The sequence below is a fragment of the Taudactylus pleione genome, unplaced genomic scaffold (assembly GCF_031769625.1).
Source record: "Taudactylus pleione unplaced genomic scaffold, aTauple2 ptg001990l, whole genome shotgun sequence".
In the NCBI taxonomy this organism is placed as follows: Eukaryota; Metazoa; Chordata; class Amphibia; order Anura; family Myobatrachidae; genus Taudactylus; species Taudactylus pleione.
In genome coordinates, this window is record NW_028286386.1 from 1,722,001 (window position 1) to 1,741,944 (window position 19,944).

General features: G+C 43.8%; 1 protein-coding gene across 3 annotated transcripts in view; it reads left to right on the plus strand.

The window, feature by feature from the left end:
• Positions 1-26: 26 nt before the first annotated feature.
• Positions 27-19,944, plus strand: part of RAB24 (RAB24, member RAS oncogene family) — a 45,237-nt gene continuing 25,319 nt past the window's right edge. For 2 of the 3 annotated variants that reach the window (XM_088465498.1, XM_088465500.1), the window contains exons 1-2: positions 27-209; positions 1,194-1,369. In XM_088465498.1, the coding sequence (XP_088321624.1) occupies positions 1,253-1,369 (117 nt within the window). In that variant the 5' untranslated portion in view covers positions 27-209; positions 1,194-1,252. The remainder of the gene's footprint in view (positions 210-1,193; positions 1,370-19,944) is intronic. The other variant, XM_088465499.1, reaches the window with a different exon arrangement.

Sequence of the window (19,944 nt, forward strand, 5' to 3'; positions counted from 1 at the left end):
AGCGAAGGGGCGTGACGTGTCGAAACAGGAGGCGTGTCATTGGGACACGGGGCGGGGCCAGTATTGAGCAGCGACAGGCACAGAACGGTCGGATAGACGCCACCGGCACCGAGCCGTCACCCAACGCGGAACAGAGGTCTAGAGGAGACAACATGAGAACGCAACAGCAGCAGACGGGGCAGTAAAGGCAGAGAGACGAGCAGCACCAGGTAGTAGTCACCGCAGGAGCAGCATATATGCGTGTGTGACAGGCCGGCCTGTAGTATAGGTGATGGTACTGCACAGGGGAGCATCATGCATGCCCCACATTACAGGGGGACGCAGCACAGACACAGCATGCTTCACAATATAGGGGGATACAGCACTCACACTGCGTGCCTCACATTATAAGATGAAACAACACACACATTGCGTGCCTAACATTCGGGGACACAGCGCACCCACAGTGTGCCTCACATTACAGGGGGACACGGCGCACCCACAGTGTGCCTCACATTACAGAAGGACACGGTGCACCCACAGTGTGCCTCACATTAAGGGGGACACAGCGCACCCACAGCGTGCTTCACATTTCAGGGGTATGCAGCGCACCCACAGCGTGCCTCACATTAAGGGGGACGCAGCGCACCCAAAGCGTGCCTCACATTTCAGGGGGATGCAGCGCACCCACAGCGTGCCTCACATTAAGGGGGACGCAGCGCACCCATAGCGTGCCTCACATTACGGGGGGGTGCAGCGCTCCCACAGCGTGCCTCACATTACAGAGGGACGCAGCGCACCCACAGCGTGCCTCACATTGCAGGGGGACGCAGCGCACCCACAGCGTGCCTCACATTGCAGGGGGACGCAGCGCACCCACAGCGTGCCTCACATTATAGGGGGATGCAGCGCACCCAGAGCGTGCCTCACATTACAGGTGGACGCAGCGCACACACAGCATGCCTCACATTACAGGTGGACGCAGCGCACACACAGCGTGCCTCACATTCAGGGGGACGCAGCACACCCACAGCATGTCTCACATTACAGGTGGACGCAGCACACACAGCATGCCTCACAATATTGGAAGGCATAGCGCACACAGTGCATTTCTCACATTACAGGGGCATGCATCAAACACACACATAGTATGTCTGTCAATACGGGCATGCAGCACGGCAAGGCCTGACCGGTTCCTGTGCTTTGTCTGGTAGATGACGTTTCCACTACTGGCTCATTATCTTGGAGGTCGCTTTGCTGGAGTCTTGACAACATGAGCGGGCAGCGTGTGGATGCCAAGGTAGTGATGCTGGGGAAGGAGTCAGTGGGAAAGACCAGCCTGGTGGAGAGATATGTGCATCACCGCTTCTTGCAAGGACCCTACCAGAATGTGAGTTTTGATTTCTTCCAGAATGAACCTCCACCTTCCCCAAAATTGTCTGTGCTCCAGCCTGTTCCTCACTGTCAGTGCACTCCTTCCCTCCCTCCAGGATCTACATCTTTTGTCACTTCCTTACTGCACTCCATCCCTCTATTCATGGTATACATCTCCTGTCACTTCCTCCCTGCTCTTCATTCCTCTATCCAGGGTATTCATCACCTGTCACTTCCTCACTGCACTCCATCCCTCTATCCAGGGTATTCATCACCTGTCACTTCCGCACTGCACTCCATCCCTCTATCCAGGGTATTCATCACCTGTCACTTCCTCACTGCACTCCTTCCCTCTATCCAGGGTATTCATCACCTGTCACTTCCTCACTGCACTCCTTCCCTCTATCCAGGGTATTCATCACCTGTCACTTCCTCACTGCACTCCTTCCCTCTATCCAGGGTATTCATCACCTGTCACTTCCTCACTGCACTCCTTCCCTCTGTCTAGGGTATTCATCACCTGTCACTTCCTCACTGCACTCCATCCCTCTATCCAGGGTATTCATCACCTGTCACTTCCTCACTGCACTCCATCCCTCTATCCAGGGTATTCATCACCTGTCACTTCCTCACTGCACTCCATCCCTCTATCCAGGGTATTCATCACCTGTCACTTCCTCACTGCACTCCATCCCTCTATCCAGGGTATTCATCACCTGTCACTTCCTCACTGCACTCCATCCCTCTATCCAGGGTATTCATCACCTGTCACTTTCTCACTGCACTCCTTCCCTCTATCTAGGGTATTCATCACCTGTCACTTCCTCACTGCACTCCTGCCCTCTATCCAGGGTATTCATCACCTGTCACTTCCTCACTGCACTCCATCCCTCTATCCAGGGTATTCATCACCTGTCACTTCCTCACTGCACTCCATCCCTCTATCCAGGGTATTCATCACCTGTCACTTCCTCACTGCACTCCATCCCTCTATCCAGGGTATTCATCACCTGTCACTTCCTCACTGCACTCCATCCCTCTATCCAGGGTATTCATCACCTGTCACTTCCTCACTGCACTCCTTCCCTCTATCCAGGGTATTCATCACCTGTCACTTCCTCACTGCACTCCTTCCCTCTATCTAGGGTATTCATCACCTGTCACTTCCTCACTGCACTCCTTCCCTCTATCTAGGGTATTCATCACCTGTCACTTCCTCACTGCACTCCTTCCCTCTATCCAGGGTATTCATCACCTGTCACTTCCTCACTGCACTCCTTCCCTCTATCTAGGGTATTCATCACCTGTCACTTCCTCACTGCACTCCTTCCCTCTATCTAGGGTATTCATCACCTGTCACTTCCTCACTGCACTCCGTCCCTCTATCCAGGGTATTCATCACCTGTCACTTCCTCACTGCACTCCGTCCCTCTATCCAGGGTATTCATCACCTGTCACTTCCTCACTGCACTCCGTCCCTCTATCCAGGGTATTCATCACCTGTCACTTCCTCACTGCACTCCGTCCCTCTATCCAGGGTATTCATCACCTGTCACTTCCTCACTGCACTCCGTCCCTCTATCCAGGGTATTCATCACCTGTCACTTCCTCACTGCACTCCGTCCCTCTATCCAGGGTATTCATCACCTGTCACTTCCTCACTGCACTCCTTCCCTCTATCCAGGGTATTCATCACCTGTCACTTCCTCACTGCACTCCTTCCCTCTATCTAGGGTATTCATCACCTGTCACTTCCTCACTGCACTCCATCCCTCGGTCAAATTTGGCCTAAAACTACCTCAGATTTTCACATATAATTAGATAAAGAGCACCAAATCAAACAAATGAGGCAAAAAAATTAGACGTGCTGATTTTTTTATTGAGGAAAATGATCCAATATCGCATATCTGTAAGGGGCAAAAGTATGTGAACCTTTTCTTTCACTATCTGGCATGACCCCTTTGTGCAGAAATAACTGCTTCTAAATGTTTCCGGTACTTGTTGATTAGTCCTGAACATCAGCTTGGAGGAATTTTACCCCATTTCTCCGTACAAAACAGCTTCAACTCTGGTATGTTGGTGGGTTTCCTCCCATTTAATGCTTGCTTCAGGTCCTTCCACAACATTTTGATTGTTGACTTTGACTTGGCCATTCCAAAAATGTAAATGTATTATTTTTTTAACCAGTCTTTGGTCGAATGACTTATTTGCTTTGGTTTGTTGTCTTGCTGCATGACCCACGTTCTCTTGAGATGCAGCACATGGACAGATATCCTGAGATTTTCCTTTATAATATTCTGGTATAATTCAGAATTCATTTTCCAATCAATGATGGCAAGTTGTCCAGGGTCTTATGCAGCAAAACAGGCCCAAACCATGATACCACCACCCCTGTATTTAACAGATGGTATGAGGTTTTTATGCTGAAATCCAGTGTTCTCCTTTCTCCAAACATAATGTTTCTCATTTAAACTAAAAAGCTCTATTTTGGACTCATCTGTCCACAAAACATTGTTCCAATAGTCTTCTGGCTTATCCAGGTGATCTTTAACAAATTGCAGATAGGCAGCAATGTTCTTTTTGGAGAGCAGTGACTTTCTCCTTACAATCCTGCCATGCACACCATTGTTGTTCAGTGTCCTCCTGATGGTGGACTCATGAACATTAACATTATAGCGTTCCCGCTAGGCTGTTTCAGCAGGGCGCCGTGCCCTGCCCTATTTCTGAAGGGCAGAAAGCACTCTGCCCTCCAGCGCGGCGCCTGCGGGTTCTGCCCTCCACCCGCAGGCTGCAGTGTCCCGAGGGTGGGGAAAATGTCAGAGCAGCGGTTACTGCTGGTGAATTGATGCCGGGCGCATGCGCCCAGCATCCATTCACAGTGACCGCGGCGCTTGGGGGCTGCCAGGCATGTCTGTAAGTGCCGGGCACGCCCCCAAGAGTGACGAAAAGGGGACGTGTCATAAAGACATGCCCCTTTTCATTGACCTCGCCCCCTTTTCGCAAGCACTTGCTCTAGGTCCGGCACACTGCCTGCCGCCGGACCTAGAGTGAATACTACATTAGCTAATGTGAGAAAGGCTTTCAGTCGCTTAGAGGTTACCTTGGGTTCCTTTGTGACCTTGCAAACTAATTGACACCTTGTTCTTGGCGTGATCTCTGTTGGTTGACCACTCCTGGGGAGGGTAATAATGGTGTGGAATTTCCTCCATTTGTACACAATCTGTCTGACTATTGATTGGTGGAGTCTAAACTCTTTAGAGATGGTTTTTCAACCTTTTCCAGCATGATGAGCATCAACCATTCTTCTAAAGTCCTCAGAAATCTCCTTTGTTCGTGGCATGATACACTTCCACAAACATGTGTTGTGAACATCAGACTTTAATAGATCTTTTAAAAAGACAGGTTTGTCCACTCACACCTGATTGTCATCCCATAGATTGAAAATACTTGACTCTAATTTCACCTTCAGAATATCTGCTAAGCCTAAAGGTGCATACACACACACCAATTTTTTTTGAACGATTATCGATAACTATATCGTTCAATCGTTGAAAAAATCGTTCACTTTCTGAGTTAGAATGATTATCGTTCATGCGCGTTCTCGTTTGTAGTTCAGTCAGACTGACCAACTCAATGATGCAAAAATCGTTTGTAGTTAAAAAAAAATCGTTCATTACATTTAGTAAATGAACGATTTTAGTAAACTATTTTCGTTCATTTTTTCCTTGAAAACATGAACGGAAATCATTTACTAGAATCGTTCATTTACTAAATCGTTGTGTGTATGCACCTTAAAGGTTTAAATAGTTTTGTCACTCACTGATATGTGATATTGAATCATTTTCTTATGTTTGATTTGGTTCTCTCTATTTTCATGACTTGTGTGAAAATCTGAGGTAGTTTTAGGCCAAATTTCAGCAGAAATATAGAAAATTCTGAAGGTTTCACAAACTTTCAAGCACTACTGTACATCTCCTGTCACTTTCTCACTGCACTCCATCATCCCTTTACCCAGAAAAAAAAAAAAATCTGTCACCTCAATGCTCTCCATCCCTCTATCTGGGGTGCTCAACTCCTGTTACTGTCTGACAGTATTTTATATCATTTTCTGTGTGTGTCCATCTTATGTCACTTAAGCACTGTATGCAGGGTGTTTGTCTGCTGTCACTTCCTCACTGGCTCTATCTTTTAGGGTGTCTATCTCCTGTCACTTTCTGACTACACCCCACTCCTCTATACAGGTCACTTCCTTACTGCCCTACACCACTTAATCCAGTGTACTCATATCCTGTCACTTCCTGACCTCCCACTTTACAGCCTCCTCCAAATAGAGTTCTGTTCTGTCATTTGCTCACATCTCCCCCTCCTGATAGGGGCCCTGTCACTTCCCTGCTGTTCCCGTTTCCCCTTCCATACTTTAGTCAGTTATTTCTCTCTTTATGGTAGGTTAATTGAGATTAAATTTTTTTGGTTTTCTATTCTATTATTTTTTTTAAAAGGACATCCAGGAATTTTATTTTAAATTGAACAATACTTACCCTTAACTCTATATCACTATCATTTCTATATGGTTGTAGAAGGGGGTAAACTATTTTGTCTTAATTCAAAGAACATGTTGCATTATATTTATCAGAGGTTGCTCACTGCATGTTACTGAATACTGGAATCTTTCTGTCCCTCCTACAGCCTTAGACATTACCTTTATTGAATGCTCAGACATGTTTCGTCCATTAAATGTAGCAGCGGCCTTTTTTACATTCTTTGCCTTTTTACATATTACACTTTTGCAAAATTAGACCATTAAAGCAAATTATTTCTTAATATAATACTATTTTATCCAAATGCAAAAGCACTAGTCTTTTATTAAAGCTCAGTCATCAGGTGAGGTTGAGATTGCAAAACTGGTTTACGTCAGTATAAGCAGCACTTTTACATGCATGAATGGTTCCTCAAATTACAGTGAGTTTCAAAAGTAGCCCAGTTCCACTGTAAACAGTAAGCAGGCTGAATCCAGAGAATTGCTTTGTAGCTGATAAAATAAAACTTTAAGTACAATAAAAAAAAGAGTAGAGAATATAAGATTAAAAACTGAAAATAGTTTACTAAGTGTAGTGGAATATTTCATAAGTGGTGATGGAAAAATTACACTGACAAAATAAATATTTTTATTTAGAATATGTTGAAAAACTCTGACAACATGAAAATATCCAGTCACCTCTTTACAAAAATAAAAATGAAATTTAAATAGAATATAAAATGAAAATAAAGAAAGAAAGATAAGCTTAAAGAAAATGTGTGTATGTATGTATGTGTATATATATATATATATATATATATATATATATCTGTATACACACAAGTACACCTGTGTAAAAGTTTTAGGCAGATGTGGAAAAAATGCTGCAAGGTAAGCATGCTTTAAAAAATAGAAGTGTTGGGGGCGTGGCCACGGAGAGCATGAGGTAACACACATCTTGGCGTGCTCTCCGGATCCATATATCCGGCACTGAAATCCCGACTGCTCCCCCGGGATCCCATAGCGGTGTCTGGCTAGCGGAGGATACTGTGACCGGCTTGGTAGCGGCTGCGAGGGCTGTCTTACCCCCCAGGGTGAAGTAGAAGGAGACGGGGCCTGCTTGTGTGTCACGCTGGCGCCATCTTCCCTGCATGTGCAGAGTCCCGGCGGCGGCTGGTATCTGACTGGAGGCGCTCCTTCCCGGCGGCAGAGCGGTGCTCCTTCACGTGGTCTCCCTGAAGTAGCAGAGGGTGAGAATAATCCCCTCTGTTCTCTAAAGTGGCCCCAGTCCTGGTGCTTCTACTGCAGTGCAGTGCTACAGCACATGCACAGAGTTATACAGGCGGGACCAGCCTCTTCCTCTCCATACCTCCTGACACTGCTAGTATTGTTACAGTTCTCATCTGTATCATATATATAAAAAAGAGAGACGCCTTTTATATACTCCTCTACATTACTACTTCTCACCTCTATACAGTAATATATGATCAGCCCCTCTCATATATACTCTAATGATGGGGAAAAATTCTGCTGCTGGTGCAAAATTGGAGAAATTCTCCAGGGTACCCCCTGCTCAATCCACTTCTACTGCACGGGGAGATAACTCCGCTCCTGCATCCTCAGCAGAGTCGGCGGCCTTGGTTGAGCCATCAGACGCTGCGCTTCAACGAGTTCTTGAGGCAGTGACAGCCTGTGAGACTAGGCTGTCAGAAAAAATTGGAAACGTGCAGTCAGATCTCTCAATTATACACCATGACCTGCAGTGTGTGCGTGAGAGAGTTGGCGAGGTGGAAACCCACACTTTCACCCTGGAGGATAAGATAGCACCTTTAGGTGTCCGAGTTGACTCTATGGATTCACAGCTTCTTTCCATACAGAGGAAAATGTCTGACATGGAGGGTCGCCTAAGGCGAAATAATATCCGATTCGTGAGGTTGCCAGAGAAGGTGGAGGGTCCCAACCCCGAAAAATTTCTGGAAAAATGGCTATCTGACACGTTTGGCCCTACTTCTCTCTCACCATATTTTTCAATTGAGAGAGCTCACAGGGTGCCTGCTCGACCCTTGCCGCCTGGAGCGCCGCCGCGTACTCTAATAGCTAAGTTCCTGCACTATCGCGACCGGGACTCTGTCCTCAGATTGGCCCACACTAGTGGTCCATTACAATGGAACGGGACTCGTGTCTCAGTGTTCCCGGATTTCGCTATGGAAATACAAAATGACAGGGCCCAATTTCTCCCAATTAAAAGGCGTCTACGGGACCTTAATATTTCATATGCCATGTTATACCCATCTAAACTCCGAGTAGTTGCTGATGGTGAAACCAAATTCTTCACAACTCCGCGGGAGGCTGTGCCCTGGCTGGAGCGCCGCAGACCCGCCAGGGATGCAATGGCTAATGATTGACATGTCTAATGCTCCCAGTACTTGAATGGACGAAGTATGTATATATGTGTGTGTGTGTGTGTGTGTGTGTGTTTATGTATATATTTATATATATATATAATATATCTACAGTTATTTTTCTAATATCTGTTATTTCATGTTATCTGGGTACTATATGCATTTACAACATTTATATGCTGAGATTTCTAATCTCTTATAGATAAATTACCAGGTGTGTACCGCTGGTTAGGTACCGACTAATTTTACACTGGAATTTTCAAAGAAGTTTGTCTAATCCCGGGGGTTTACTCCGTGTCTGGAGACCTCCATGTGCTATGTTCTATTGCCATTATATGTTTTGCTCCAGTTATTTTATTAGTAGTATGGTAATATATTATAATTGTATTGCCAAGTTTAGTTTAATAGTGTGGGGTAGGGTGTTCAGGTACAAGGTATGCCTAGGTTGGGTTTGGTATACAGGGTGGGGGAGGTTTTAGGGAATGGGCTCATATTTGTTGGTATGGGATATTTTATTTATTTTTTGTGTGTAGTGGTTTTCATCTGCTATTTGTGGTATTGTATATTCTTCCTCTTTATGGTTTTAAGGCTATTTAAATATTCTCTTCGGTATATCAAATGACGGCATTGCCAAAGATTAATATTCTTACTTGGAATGTGAGGTGTTTAAATGATATAGTCAAAAGATCATTAGTGTTCAGACAGGTGAAACAGTATGCCTCAGATATAATTTGTCTGGTGGATACTCATTTGATTGGAGGGAAATTGATGTCTTTGAAAAAGCCGTGGATTGGCTGGACATATCATTCTACGCACACTTCTGCATCCAGGGGTGTGTCCATACTAGTGCGTAAATCTGTCCAATTTTCAAAGGAGCAGGTGCAGTGTGATGCCTGGGGTAGCTATGTGTTCCTAAAATGCAAAATTAACTCTATATCTGTACTATTATTGGCCGTATACATCCCACCACCATATTCACATGAGGTTCTCAAAAAGGTGGCTGAATTTTTGGCCATATTCCCGGACACACCTGCCTTGTGCCTGGGGGATTTTAATAATGTCCTAGACCCATTGTTAGACAGGCATAGAGTGTCTGCTCCAGGTACACAGGGGAGGGGATCTGGGTTTTCAAATATGGTCCAGGGAATGGGCTTGGTCGATGCCTGGAGGATGAGATATCCTAATGTGAGACAATAATCTTGTTTCTCCTATACACATTCATCGTTTTCCAGGATAGATATGGCATTAGTTACATCAGGTTTATTGCCAAGAGTACATAAGATAATTTATGAGACATGGGGTATAGCCGACCATTCCCCATTAACAGTCAGTCTGGACATGGAGGGACAACGGGGTCAACAATTCTGGAAATTTAACCAGTTCTGGTTGTCTCGCATGGGATCTGGGGCGGAATTAGAGGCTGCATGGAAATAATTTTTTTAATTAAATAATGGCACTGCATCTGCTGCAATTATATGGGATACCTTTAAGTCATTTCTAAAAGGTTCTTTAATTCAGAAAGTTGCTAATTTAAAGTCTTCCTATAAAAAAAACTGAAGTTGATCTGGAAGCTTCCTGCAAATCTTTATAGAGTTAGCCTATATTTCTGCCGGATCAGAAGCGAATAAAAGAGCATGGTATGATGCATAAAAATTATGGAGGGATTACTTAATGGACAAGGCCCAATATAAAATTCTCTTTAATTCACATTTACAATATGCAACAGGTGATAGACCTGGATCATATTTAGCTAACCTGGCTCGAATAGAACACAAGTAATTCAATACGGTGGTTAAATTAGTTGGTTCAGATAATGTTGCATGTGTGCGAACCCCAGAGATAGCAGAGGAATTTGTAAGATATTATCATCAATTATACAAATCTAGGCTGGTCTATACTCAACCAGAAGTGAGAGAATTTTCGTCTGCTATTTCCCTTCTGACACTCTCTCCGGAGGCGAGGGATTTTCTGGATTCACCCTTGACACTAGAAGAAATCGAGGTGGCCTTAAACTCGTTTCCCAATGGTAACGCCCCATGGTTAGATGGGATCCCACCTGAGTTATACAAAAAACATAATAAAATACTTGTACCCCAATTATTTGAGCTTTTTAATCAAATGTACACAAATAATACATTACCTAAATCTATGTCTGAGGCATTGATAATTGTATTACCCAAGCCGGACAAAGACACCACTCGGCCAGATTCATATAGACCTATATCACTACTCCCCACAGATATAAAAATCCTAGCAAAAGTACCGGTAAGGCGTTCGATTCCGTTGAATGGTTGTTTCTTTGGGAAACCATGGAACGCTTGGTATTGGCCCGGGATACATTAAGTGGGTAAAACTCTTATATATGAGACCTGTGGCGAGGGTGTCGATGAACAGTTATGTGTCTACATCATTTTCACTTTATAGGGGAACAAGGCAGGGGTGTCCCTTGTCACCCATTCTATTTGCTATGGCTATTGAGCCTCTGGCCTGTATGATTCGAGATCAATCAAATATCCACGGGTTTCAGCTAGGTTCAAGGATAGATAAATTGCACTTTATGCGGACGACATACTACTCTTTATTTCGCAATATGAGACCTCTATACCTAAGGCCCTTGAAATTATTGATTTATTTGGGAAATACTCAGGATTATTAATTAATTGGGACAAATCTTGTATCCTTCCATTCAGGGAGCCTCGCCCCAGTGATCCTATTATAAATCTTCCCCTACAGTGGGTGGATTCGTTTAAATACCTGGGAATCTGGATCTCTAATACACCTCAAAAGTATATATCACTGAACGTACAGCCGCAGATTGAATATCTCAAGTCCCGTGTCCCGATATGGAGTAAATTGCCACTAAAGTCCTTTCATCAATTGCAACTTGAATTTGATGTCCCCAACCATTTTTTCTTTCGGTATCTTCAGCTTAGACATGCTATTAATGCCCAATTCTCTGAAGCCCCTTTGATTATACAGGAATCTCCTATTAAAACTCTATTACAATCCATTAGTAATAGTCGCTTGATATCTGTGATTTATACTAGTTTATTGAACAAGCATCACAAGTCTGATTTAACATCCCTAAAACAACAATGGGAAAATGACGTTGGGGTATTGGTGGAGGAGGACTAGAGTGTAGCTCTTGCTAGTCCACGCCTTGCCACTATGTCTGTAAGATATCAGCAGATACAGTATTTCATACTACATAGAATATATATGACACCCGTCCGATTATTGAGAATAGGGGGCAGGACAGATTCAAAGTGTCCCAAATGCAGTTCCTCCGAGGGTAATTTTTGGCATCTGCTATGGTCATGTCCTGTAGTAAATTCCTTTTGGCAAAGCGTACTCAGGGTGATTGTTTCTATGGGCATACCTCAGGATATTCTTACCCCTGCGGCATGTACTTTGGCTGTAATAAATGCAGAAGCAATTGACAAACCTGCTATACGTTTTACTAATAATCTGTGTGCGCTTGCCAAAGTATGTATAGCAAGGGATTGGATGGCAACTGTTGGGCCAAATCTGGCAACCTGGATATCTTTAGTTGGAGCGGTTGCAGCACATGAAAAATATGTCTATACTGCTAGAGATATATCTCAGAAGTACTATAATGTATGGGACAGATGGCTAGATTCCCCATATAACTGTTCGGGGGCTGCAACACTGAGCAATTCCTTAGAATAAGCTTACAGTACTACATGTGGGATGCTGTAATTACTGTCACTAATATGATTATCTGTACCAAATCAACATTTTTTATTTGCTCTATATACAGAGGAAAGAATGTAATATTCAGAGATATTTAAGTAGTAAGAAGTGAAACCACACATGTATGTATTTTTGTCTTTCCTTTTTTTTTATTATGTTTATTGTTCTTATTTTTATCATTGTAATGTTTACAATGTATTAATGTTTATTAATGTACGTTTATTGTATATTCAAAACAAAAGTTAATAAAAAAATTATTGGATTAAAAAAAAAAAAAAAAGTGTTAACAATGTGTGTTAATTTTTATCAATTAACAAATGCAAAGTTAATGAACAGAAGAGAAATCTAAATCAAATCAATATTTGGTGTGACCACCCTTTGCATTCAATACAGCATTAATTCTTCTAGGTACACTTGCAAAAAGTCAGAGATTTTGTAGAACTATAGTCAGGTGTATGATTAACCAATCATACCAAACAAGTGATAATGATCATAATTTTCATATGTAGGTTGAAACACAGACATTAACTGAAACAGGCTGTGTAGGAGGCTTAAAACTGGGTGAGGAACATCCAAACTCTGCTACAATGGTGAGGTTGTGGAAGACCATTTCATGTCACAGGTCATACACCATGGCAAGACTGAGCACAGCAACAAGTGCAGTAGTTATACTGCATCAGCAAAGTCTCTCCCAGGCAAAGATTTCAAAGCAGATTGGTGTTTCAAGAAGTGCTGTTCAAGTTCTTTTGAAGAAGCACAAAGAAACGGGCAACGTTGAGGACCATATACGCAGTGGTCGGCCAAGGAGACTTAGTGCATCAGATGAAAGACACATCATGCTTACTTCCCTTTGAAATTGGAAGATGTCCAGCAGTACCATCAGCTTAGAACTGGCAGAAACCAGTGGGACCTAGGTACATCCATCTACTGTTCAGAGAAGTCTCTCCAGAAGTGGTCTTCATTGAAGAATTGCGGTCAAAAGCCATACCGACCAAGAAACAAGGCTGAGCGACTTAACTATGCAAGTAAACATAGGAACTTGGGTGCAGAAAAATTGGCAGCAGGTGCTCTGGACTGAGGAGTCAAAATTTTAAATATTTAGCTGTACCAGAAGACAGTCCTCTGAAGGTCTGGAGAGTGGTACAATAATGAGTGTCTGCAGGCAACACTGAAGCATGGTGTAGGTTCCTTGCAAGTTTGGGGGTGCATTTCAGCAAATGGAGTTGGGGATTTGGTCAGGATTAATTGTGTCCTCAATGCTGAGAAATACAGGCAGGTACTTATCCACCATGCAATGCCATCAGGGAGGCATCCGATTGGCTACAAATTTGTTCCGCAGCAGGACAGTGACCCCAAACATACAGTTCTTCATTACATTGGCTATCTTCAGCGTAAAGTAGAACGAGGAGTCCTGGAAGTGATGATATGGCCCCCACAGAGCCCTGTTCTCAACATCATCAAGTCTGTCTGGGATTACATGAAGCGACAGAAGAATTTGAGCAAGCCTACATCCACAGAAGATCTGTGGTTAATTCTCCAAGACCTCCCTCCCTGTACCTAGAAGAATTGATGCTGTTTTGAAGGCAAAGGGTGGTCACACCAAATATTGATTTGATTTAGATTTCTCTTCTGTTTATGCACTTTGCTAATTGATAAAAAGAAACTATTAACACTTCTATTTTTGAAAGCATTCTTACTTTGCAGCATTTTTTCCACATCTGCAAAAACTTTTGCACAGTACTGTATGTAAGTGTGTGTGTGCGTGTATATGTATGTATGTGTGTGTATGTATATATATATATATATATATATATATATTTATGTGTGTGTGTGTATATATATATATTAATAGTAAACGCGCTGAGTGAGAAAATTTGTGGGTCCCAGGGACCCCTCACTTTAATGAAATAGGGGGTGGGTCCTATTCCACTTTTTCTGGGTCCCATTGCATATTATGGTACAATGCTGGGGGCAGTTGGGGTTAAGGGTAAGCAGTAGTTGGGGTAGAGCTGGAGATAGAGGCATGGAGAAGTGGTGGATAAGGGCAGGCAGTGCTGTGGGCAGGGAGGAAGAAAGTGCTGGGGGCAAGGATAGAGCTAGGTGCAGACAGTGCTAGGAGTAGGGGGGAAGGGTATAAATCAGCTGGGGCAGCATTGGAGCAAGGAGGGTGTTAGGGGCAGGCACTACTAGGGACAGTGCTGTGGGGGTAGGGAGGAGACAGATAGCAGCTAGGACAGTACTGGGGGGCAGGGATAGAGTTAGGGGCAGACAGTACTGGGGGTAGGGAGGAGGCAAGGGTAGATAGCAGCTGGGGCAGGACTAGGGGGCAAGGATAGGGTTAGGTCAGGGGTAAGGGTAGATAGCAGCTGGGACAGTACTGGGGGGAGAGGGTAAGGATAGATAGCTGGGGCAAGCAGGTGCTTAGGGTCAGGCAGTACTGGGGGTAGGCTCTAAGGCACTGCAGGCACAGGGGAGACACACTTCTACACTTCCCTACCCTACAGGGTCACAGCCATAAGCCTAACCATCTCTCTGGGCACAGATGCAAGGCAGGAGAGTGTAGGCAGGCAATGGGGTGTCACGGTGGTTCACTGCCCATACACAGAGCACACATCATGGGGCAGTGACAGGGAGCAGCACTTACCTTTGCAAAGGTGGAGGGTGGCTGCACTGCACTGGGTGAGTCAGGCCAGTCTCTGCGGCATAGGTATATGCTGCTGGCAGCTGGATCAGTGTGCCCTGTAGAGGATGCAGAGGCACCGCTGGAGACTGTCACTGACCTGAGCTGGAGGAGAGAGCCCTAAGCAGATCAGAGCGCTGCGCTTGCGGGCTGAGAGGGGGGAGGAAGACACTGCAGGCTGCTGATTGGCTGGGAAAACAGGTACCGAGCGATTGGCTGGAGGCGCTGCTGCTTCTCCCGGGGAGTGGGTGGAGCCTGGCAGTTCCAGTGTCTGGCTTTTCGGAGCTGCCTGGGGATTGGGTGATGACCGGAGGGGCAGAGACTTGTTGAGTTAACACCGCCGGCAGCTATTGGTTGTGAGGACGCCGCCAGCAACGATTGGCTGCTGTGGCACTGCACACAGCGCGTCCTGCAGGACACACCCAGTTTTTAAAACTGGGTCCCCATCAGCCTGTGGAGCGTAAAAACGCGCTATAGCACGTATTTTGCAATCCCTGTATATAAAGAATATAGGGGGCACTCTATCGTGCATGAACAGTAGTATTCATTAAAATATCTCCAGGTATAGACGGAATGTACTCGTACCAAGTATGTTTATATATTTTGCAGCACTTCGCATGCTGATTGAGTGACTTAATCACACACAGATATACATGTCACATATCAAACGGTGAACGCTGCACCATAATTCTCCCACCTCCAAGGGACGCTGTGGCCCGAGGGTGGGGATTGCACCCGGCACCCCTGATAGACTGTTTCAGCAGGGCGCATTTTTAAATCAGACGGGGCACGGTGCCCTGCTAAAACAGCCTAGCTGGAATGCTAGGCATCGGTTTGTTCGGGCTAATATCAAGATATATCACAATGATGGACTTTATTTTATACCATGTAGAGCTTGATATGACTTATCCAGTTTCTCCAGAAAAATTTATGTAACCCCTGTTTACTAAATTTTAGTTTTTCTCCTCTTTTTTTTTTTTTTTATTGATTTAATTTATATGAAAAAAGATTCCTTCATTTCAAACGAGTCCAATTCCCGGTAAGTGTCTGCTTCGGCATGACAATAAAGAAAGCACAGGGACAGACACTCAACGTGGCTGGAGTTGACCTAAGTGGACAAGTTTACGTGGCCCTTTTGCATGTCACATCCAAAACTAAATGTTTTCGTGAAGACGTCAGGAGAAAAAACATCTAATGTCTACAAGGCAATATTAAAATACCGTGGTTAAAAAAAAAAAAAAAACTCTGGTAAAATTGCATGTATGTGTGTGTGTGCGTGTGTATATATGTGTGTGTGTGCGTGTGTATATATGTGTATGTGTGTGTGTGTATATATGTGTATGTGTGTGTATATGTATATATATATATATATATATATATAAGACCATAGGTATGGAACATCATTTAGTAGGAAAAATGTCACAATTGCTATTGAATGCAGTTGATCATTAACAAATTGACCTGTACAGTACAAATACCACAACCATATTCATAAAATAAAACCGAGGTGGTGAAAGCACATTCATATACACGATCTATAATCATTTCATTACTTTATAAACCTTGTTATTTCTTGTCCAACTTCACTTTTTAGGAGAGATCATGACCACATAATATATACCTAATTATTCTGATAAGGCTGTAATCATGGCAATCCCTTCATAGCCAAAGGTACTTTGCCCCATACTGATTCCAAATTAGATCCGTTTTTGCCTTTTTATTTCTATGAGAATTTTTGTTGTTTTCTTTGTTCCCAGCAGAGAGGGCAGTGTTTCCCAAATTCAGTCCTTGGGGAACCCTAAAATTGGCAACACATCTAAAGATCTAGTTGGCTTGTTGGAATGATACTGTTAAGATGGCCACACATCTAAAAATTGTGTTTTCTATATTTCCATGCTGGAGCACAGGTCTATTCATTACTTATTGACACATTTTAAAAGATAACTAATTATATAATGTGTGATTCTGTGGGGAGATCTGAAAAATATGCAATGCAAAGCTGACGCCTAAAGATTATCATTATAAGCCAACCAACTAGTTGGCTGTATAAAGGAAAAAGACAGGTCTACCAGCGCTATGAGTATATACTACACAATGTGTTGAATCCAATTCTGCTTGTATCTTTTAGTTCTGAGGGGTGAAAGACTGAGGCTTACATTCAAATTCTCACCCGAATGTCCATAAAGGTATTTTTCCTTTCCCCTCTCTTTATTTTCACACTCACAGGTTAGATGATACAACAGATATAAATCTTAAAAAGGAGACACTTATATTAGTATTCTGTCTCGAGTGCCAGTATAACAGTTTCTTTAATCTTTAGCTCCTGGGGATGCGTCTGTCTCATGTATGACACGCAGATACCCAGTAGAAGCAGGAAGCGATTTATTAAGACATACTAATAAAATCCATAGCTTTGTAAAACGTAGAATAAATATAGGACACAACAGGATATATTCCAAGCAGGGCTTACAAACAGATCCACACCCGCTTGTAGTTCCTCTTCTCCTTTTACTTATTCTAGTCTAAAATTAGGTTCTCCCTTCCTTTTCTTATTCTAAACCGAGAATTCTCTACAAGCTCTGGGCCTGATTCAGCAAGGATCGCAACTGCTAAAGCGTACGCAGACAGCCGATTGTTTCTCATTGTGATTGCAGTGACTACGCAGACCCATCCCAGTGTGATTGACAGGAAGTACTGTTTGTGGGTGGTGACGGGGTGGTCGAAGAAATGCAGGCGTGCCAGTGTGTTTGAGCGCTGTTGCAGGGGCATGCATAAATTAGCCACTGCGATGGCATACGCAGCTTGGCCCGTATTCAATTCCAGGCGAAAACCTGTTATCGGCGATAATTTATCGACAATTATATCATTTTCGCCTATTTGTAATTATTGCCGGTGCGAAAAGTCTTTGTAAAAAAAACAGGGATAAGGTTTCTCCAGTGTTTAGCTGGTGAAAAAAAGTGCAGAATTTGGGTTTAGGGGTGCAGGCTTAAAAAAAATAGCCTGCACCCCTGGGAATGCCCCCTAAAAACAATGTGTTAAAGTTTAAAATAAAAATAAAAAATCGTGACACCCCCCAAAAAATATTTTTTTTAATTTTGTGGTTAAAAAAAAATAGGGAACACGCTTCTAAAATAGCTAAATTCAATCCAGAGGGGTTCCAAAGTATGCGGCAGGTGTTTTCTTCATTGCAGGTAGTAGCGGCAGGTGGATTTTTGAAGAATTTTAAAAAATCATTTTAGGGACTTAAAAATATGCTTGCACCCATTTTCATGTACTCCAAATTTGATGGGCATAGTTTTTTTTTTTTTTTTTTAAATTGCTAAATGCTGTTCTTCATCAACTTCTCAAAGCCGCATTTATGCACCTGCCGTGGCTATTTAAAAACTCGACTTCCCTTCAGCAGGCAAAAACGGGGATACCTATAGTGAACCCACATGTCTGGACATCTTTATGGGGGTGATGGGATATTTTCCCAAAAATTCCCTTTTTTTTTTTTTTTTTTGCTGCTCCCAGTTTCGCCGGGTCCCGTTTTTGCGTCCTTTTTAATTGAATACGGGGATAATAGGGCACGCGCCCGATACTTTTCCGCCTGGAAGACAGGCGAAGGAGGCGAAAAGTCTGGACTTTTTGCCTCAAATTGAATACGGGCCTTGAGCTCTCAATGCGTGCAGGAAAGTTAGCAATTTAGTTGTAGGGTCAGACATGTGACTCGCACTTTAATGTGCGAGTGGCTCTGATGTACTTCAGTGTTACTGATGTTTTGGCTGGATTGCAAAGTATTATGGATGTGCAAGAGTGGAAGTGGGCGTCTACATGTTGTCAGTGAGAGTGGTTTGCGATTGCAATTATTAGCATACTTTCGCAGCAGAACTGCGTGCGCGATTGCTACCATGATCGCATCAGCGATCATTGCTGAATTAGGCCCTCTGTCCTTAGTTTAAGTAAGCATAGGCCGACCCTGGCCTACACCTTGTGGCACATTGCCAGCTAAATAAAGACTTGCACACTGGCCTCTTGTGGAAAACGCAAATGGTCACAGCTTTATTAAACACCAAAGACAAAACCATTACAGCAACCATGGGAAAGAAGTGAACAAAGGCATATTCACCTAACCTGTAAGACCTCTATCCATCATTCCCACTAACACACCCATCTGCTCGGCCATGACACAACACTGATAGTGGCCTAATCATTGAAGCTGGAACCCAACATGTGGGCACTTTGCTTTAGGGTGTGTGCGCACGCCGCGGGCCTCTGTTTATGGCTATACCTTGTGCAAGTCTTTCCCCCGCCATATGAGGGACCTCCCATTAGGGCTGAAGCCCCACTCCTGTGACCATTGTGACCGCTACCTCCTTTATGGAGAGGTTGGGGGCGCTGTTTCACTTATACGGGATGGACTATCTGCCAAAGATGCACGGAGCAATTTTTGCTTGTGTTGCAGGCATGAGGAGCTTCTGCTCTAAACATGTCCCACTTGTGCCGCGACAATGCATCTGCTATTACATTGCACTCCCCTGGCATGTGCTTTCCCCGGAACGTAATGTAATGCTGCAGGCACTTCAGCACCAACCACCTCAACAGCCTGATTAGTGGAGGCGAGGATGCTGACCGATTGTTGATTGCCTGTACTACCCCTATATTGTCAACACCGAAACTGAATTTGCTTGTTGGCTAGCTTCTTGTCCAAAATCTTAAGTGACCACATTTGGGAATAACTCTAACATGGCTAGATTTTGTGTTAGCCCGTTTCCCACCCACTGTTGGGGCCAGCTGTGCGCGCACCATTCTCCGTGCAAGTATGCTCCAAAACCTTTTGCTCCTGCCACTTTGCCAGCCATAAGCGCACTCTATTGAACTGCTCAAGGAAACACTCCCATACTCCTAAGTCCTCCTTGAGTTCTTTGGTAATGCGAATCATGTGGTGAACCTCCTTCACCCCTCCTATGGCTCTTTCCAGATGCCTTTTAAATATTCTCCCTACCAGGATCACTTTACATATGAAATTGAGTGAGCCCAGCTGCGACCGCATCTGACCTAGTGTCACCTTTTTTGCCCTTTGCGCATTTGCTTACTGTAACAACTTTTCTACCTTGTCCACTGGTAGCTTACAGCCATGGCCAAAAGTTTTGAGAATGATACAAGTATTTTTTTTCACAATGTTTGCTGCTTCAGTGTTTTTAGTCCTTTTTGTCAGATGTTACTATGGTATACTGAAGTAAAATTACAAGCATTTCATGAGTGTCAAAGGCTTTTATGCAAAGAGTCAATGTTTGCAG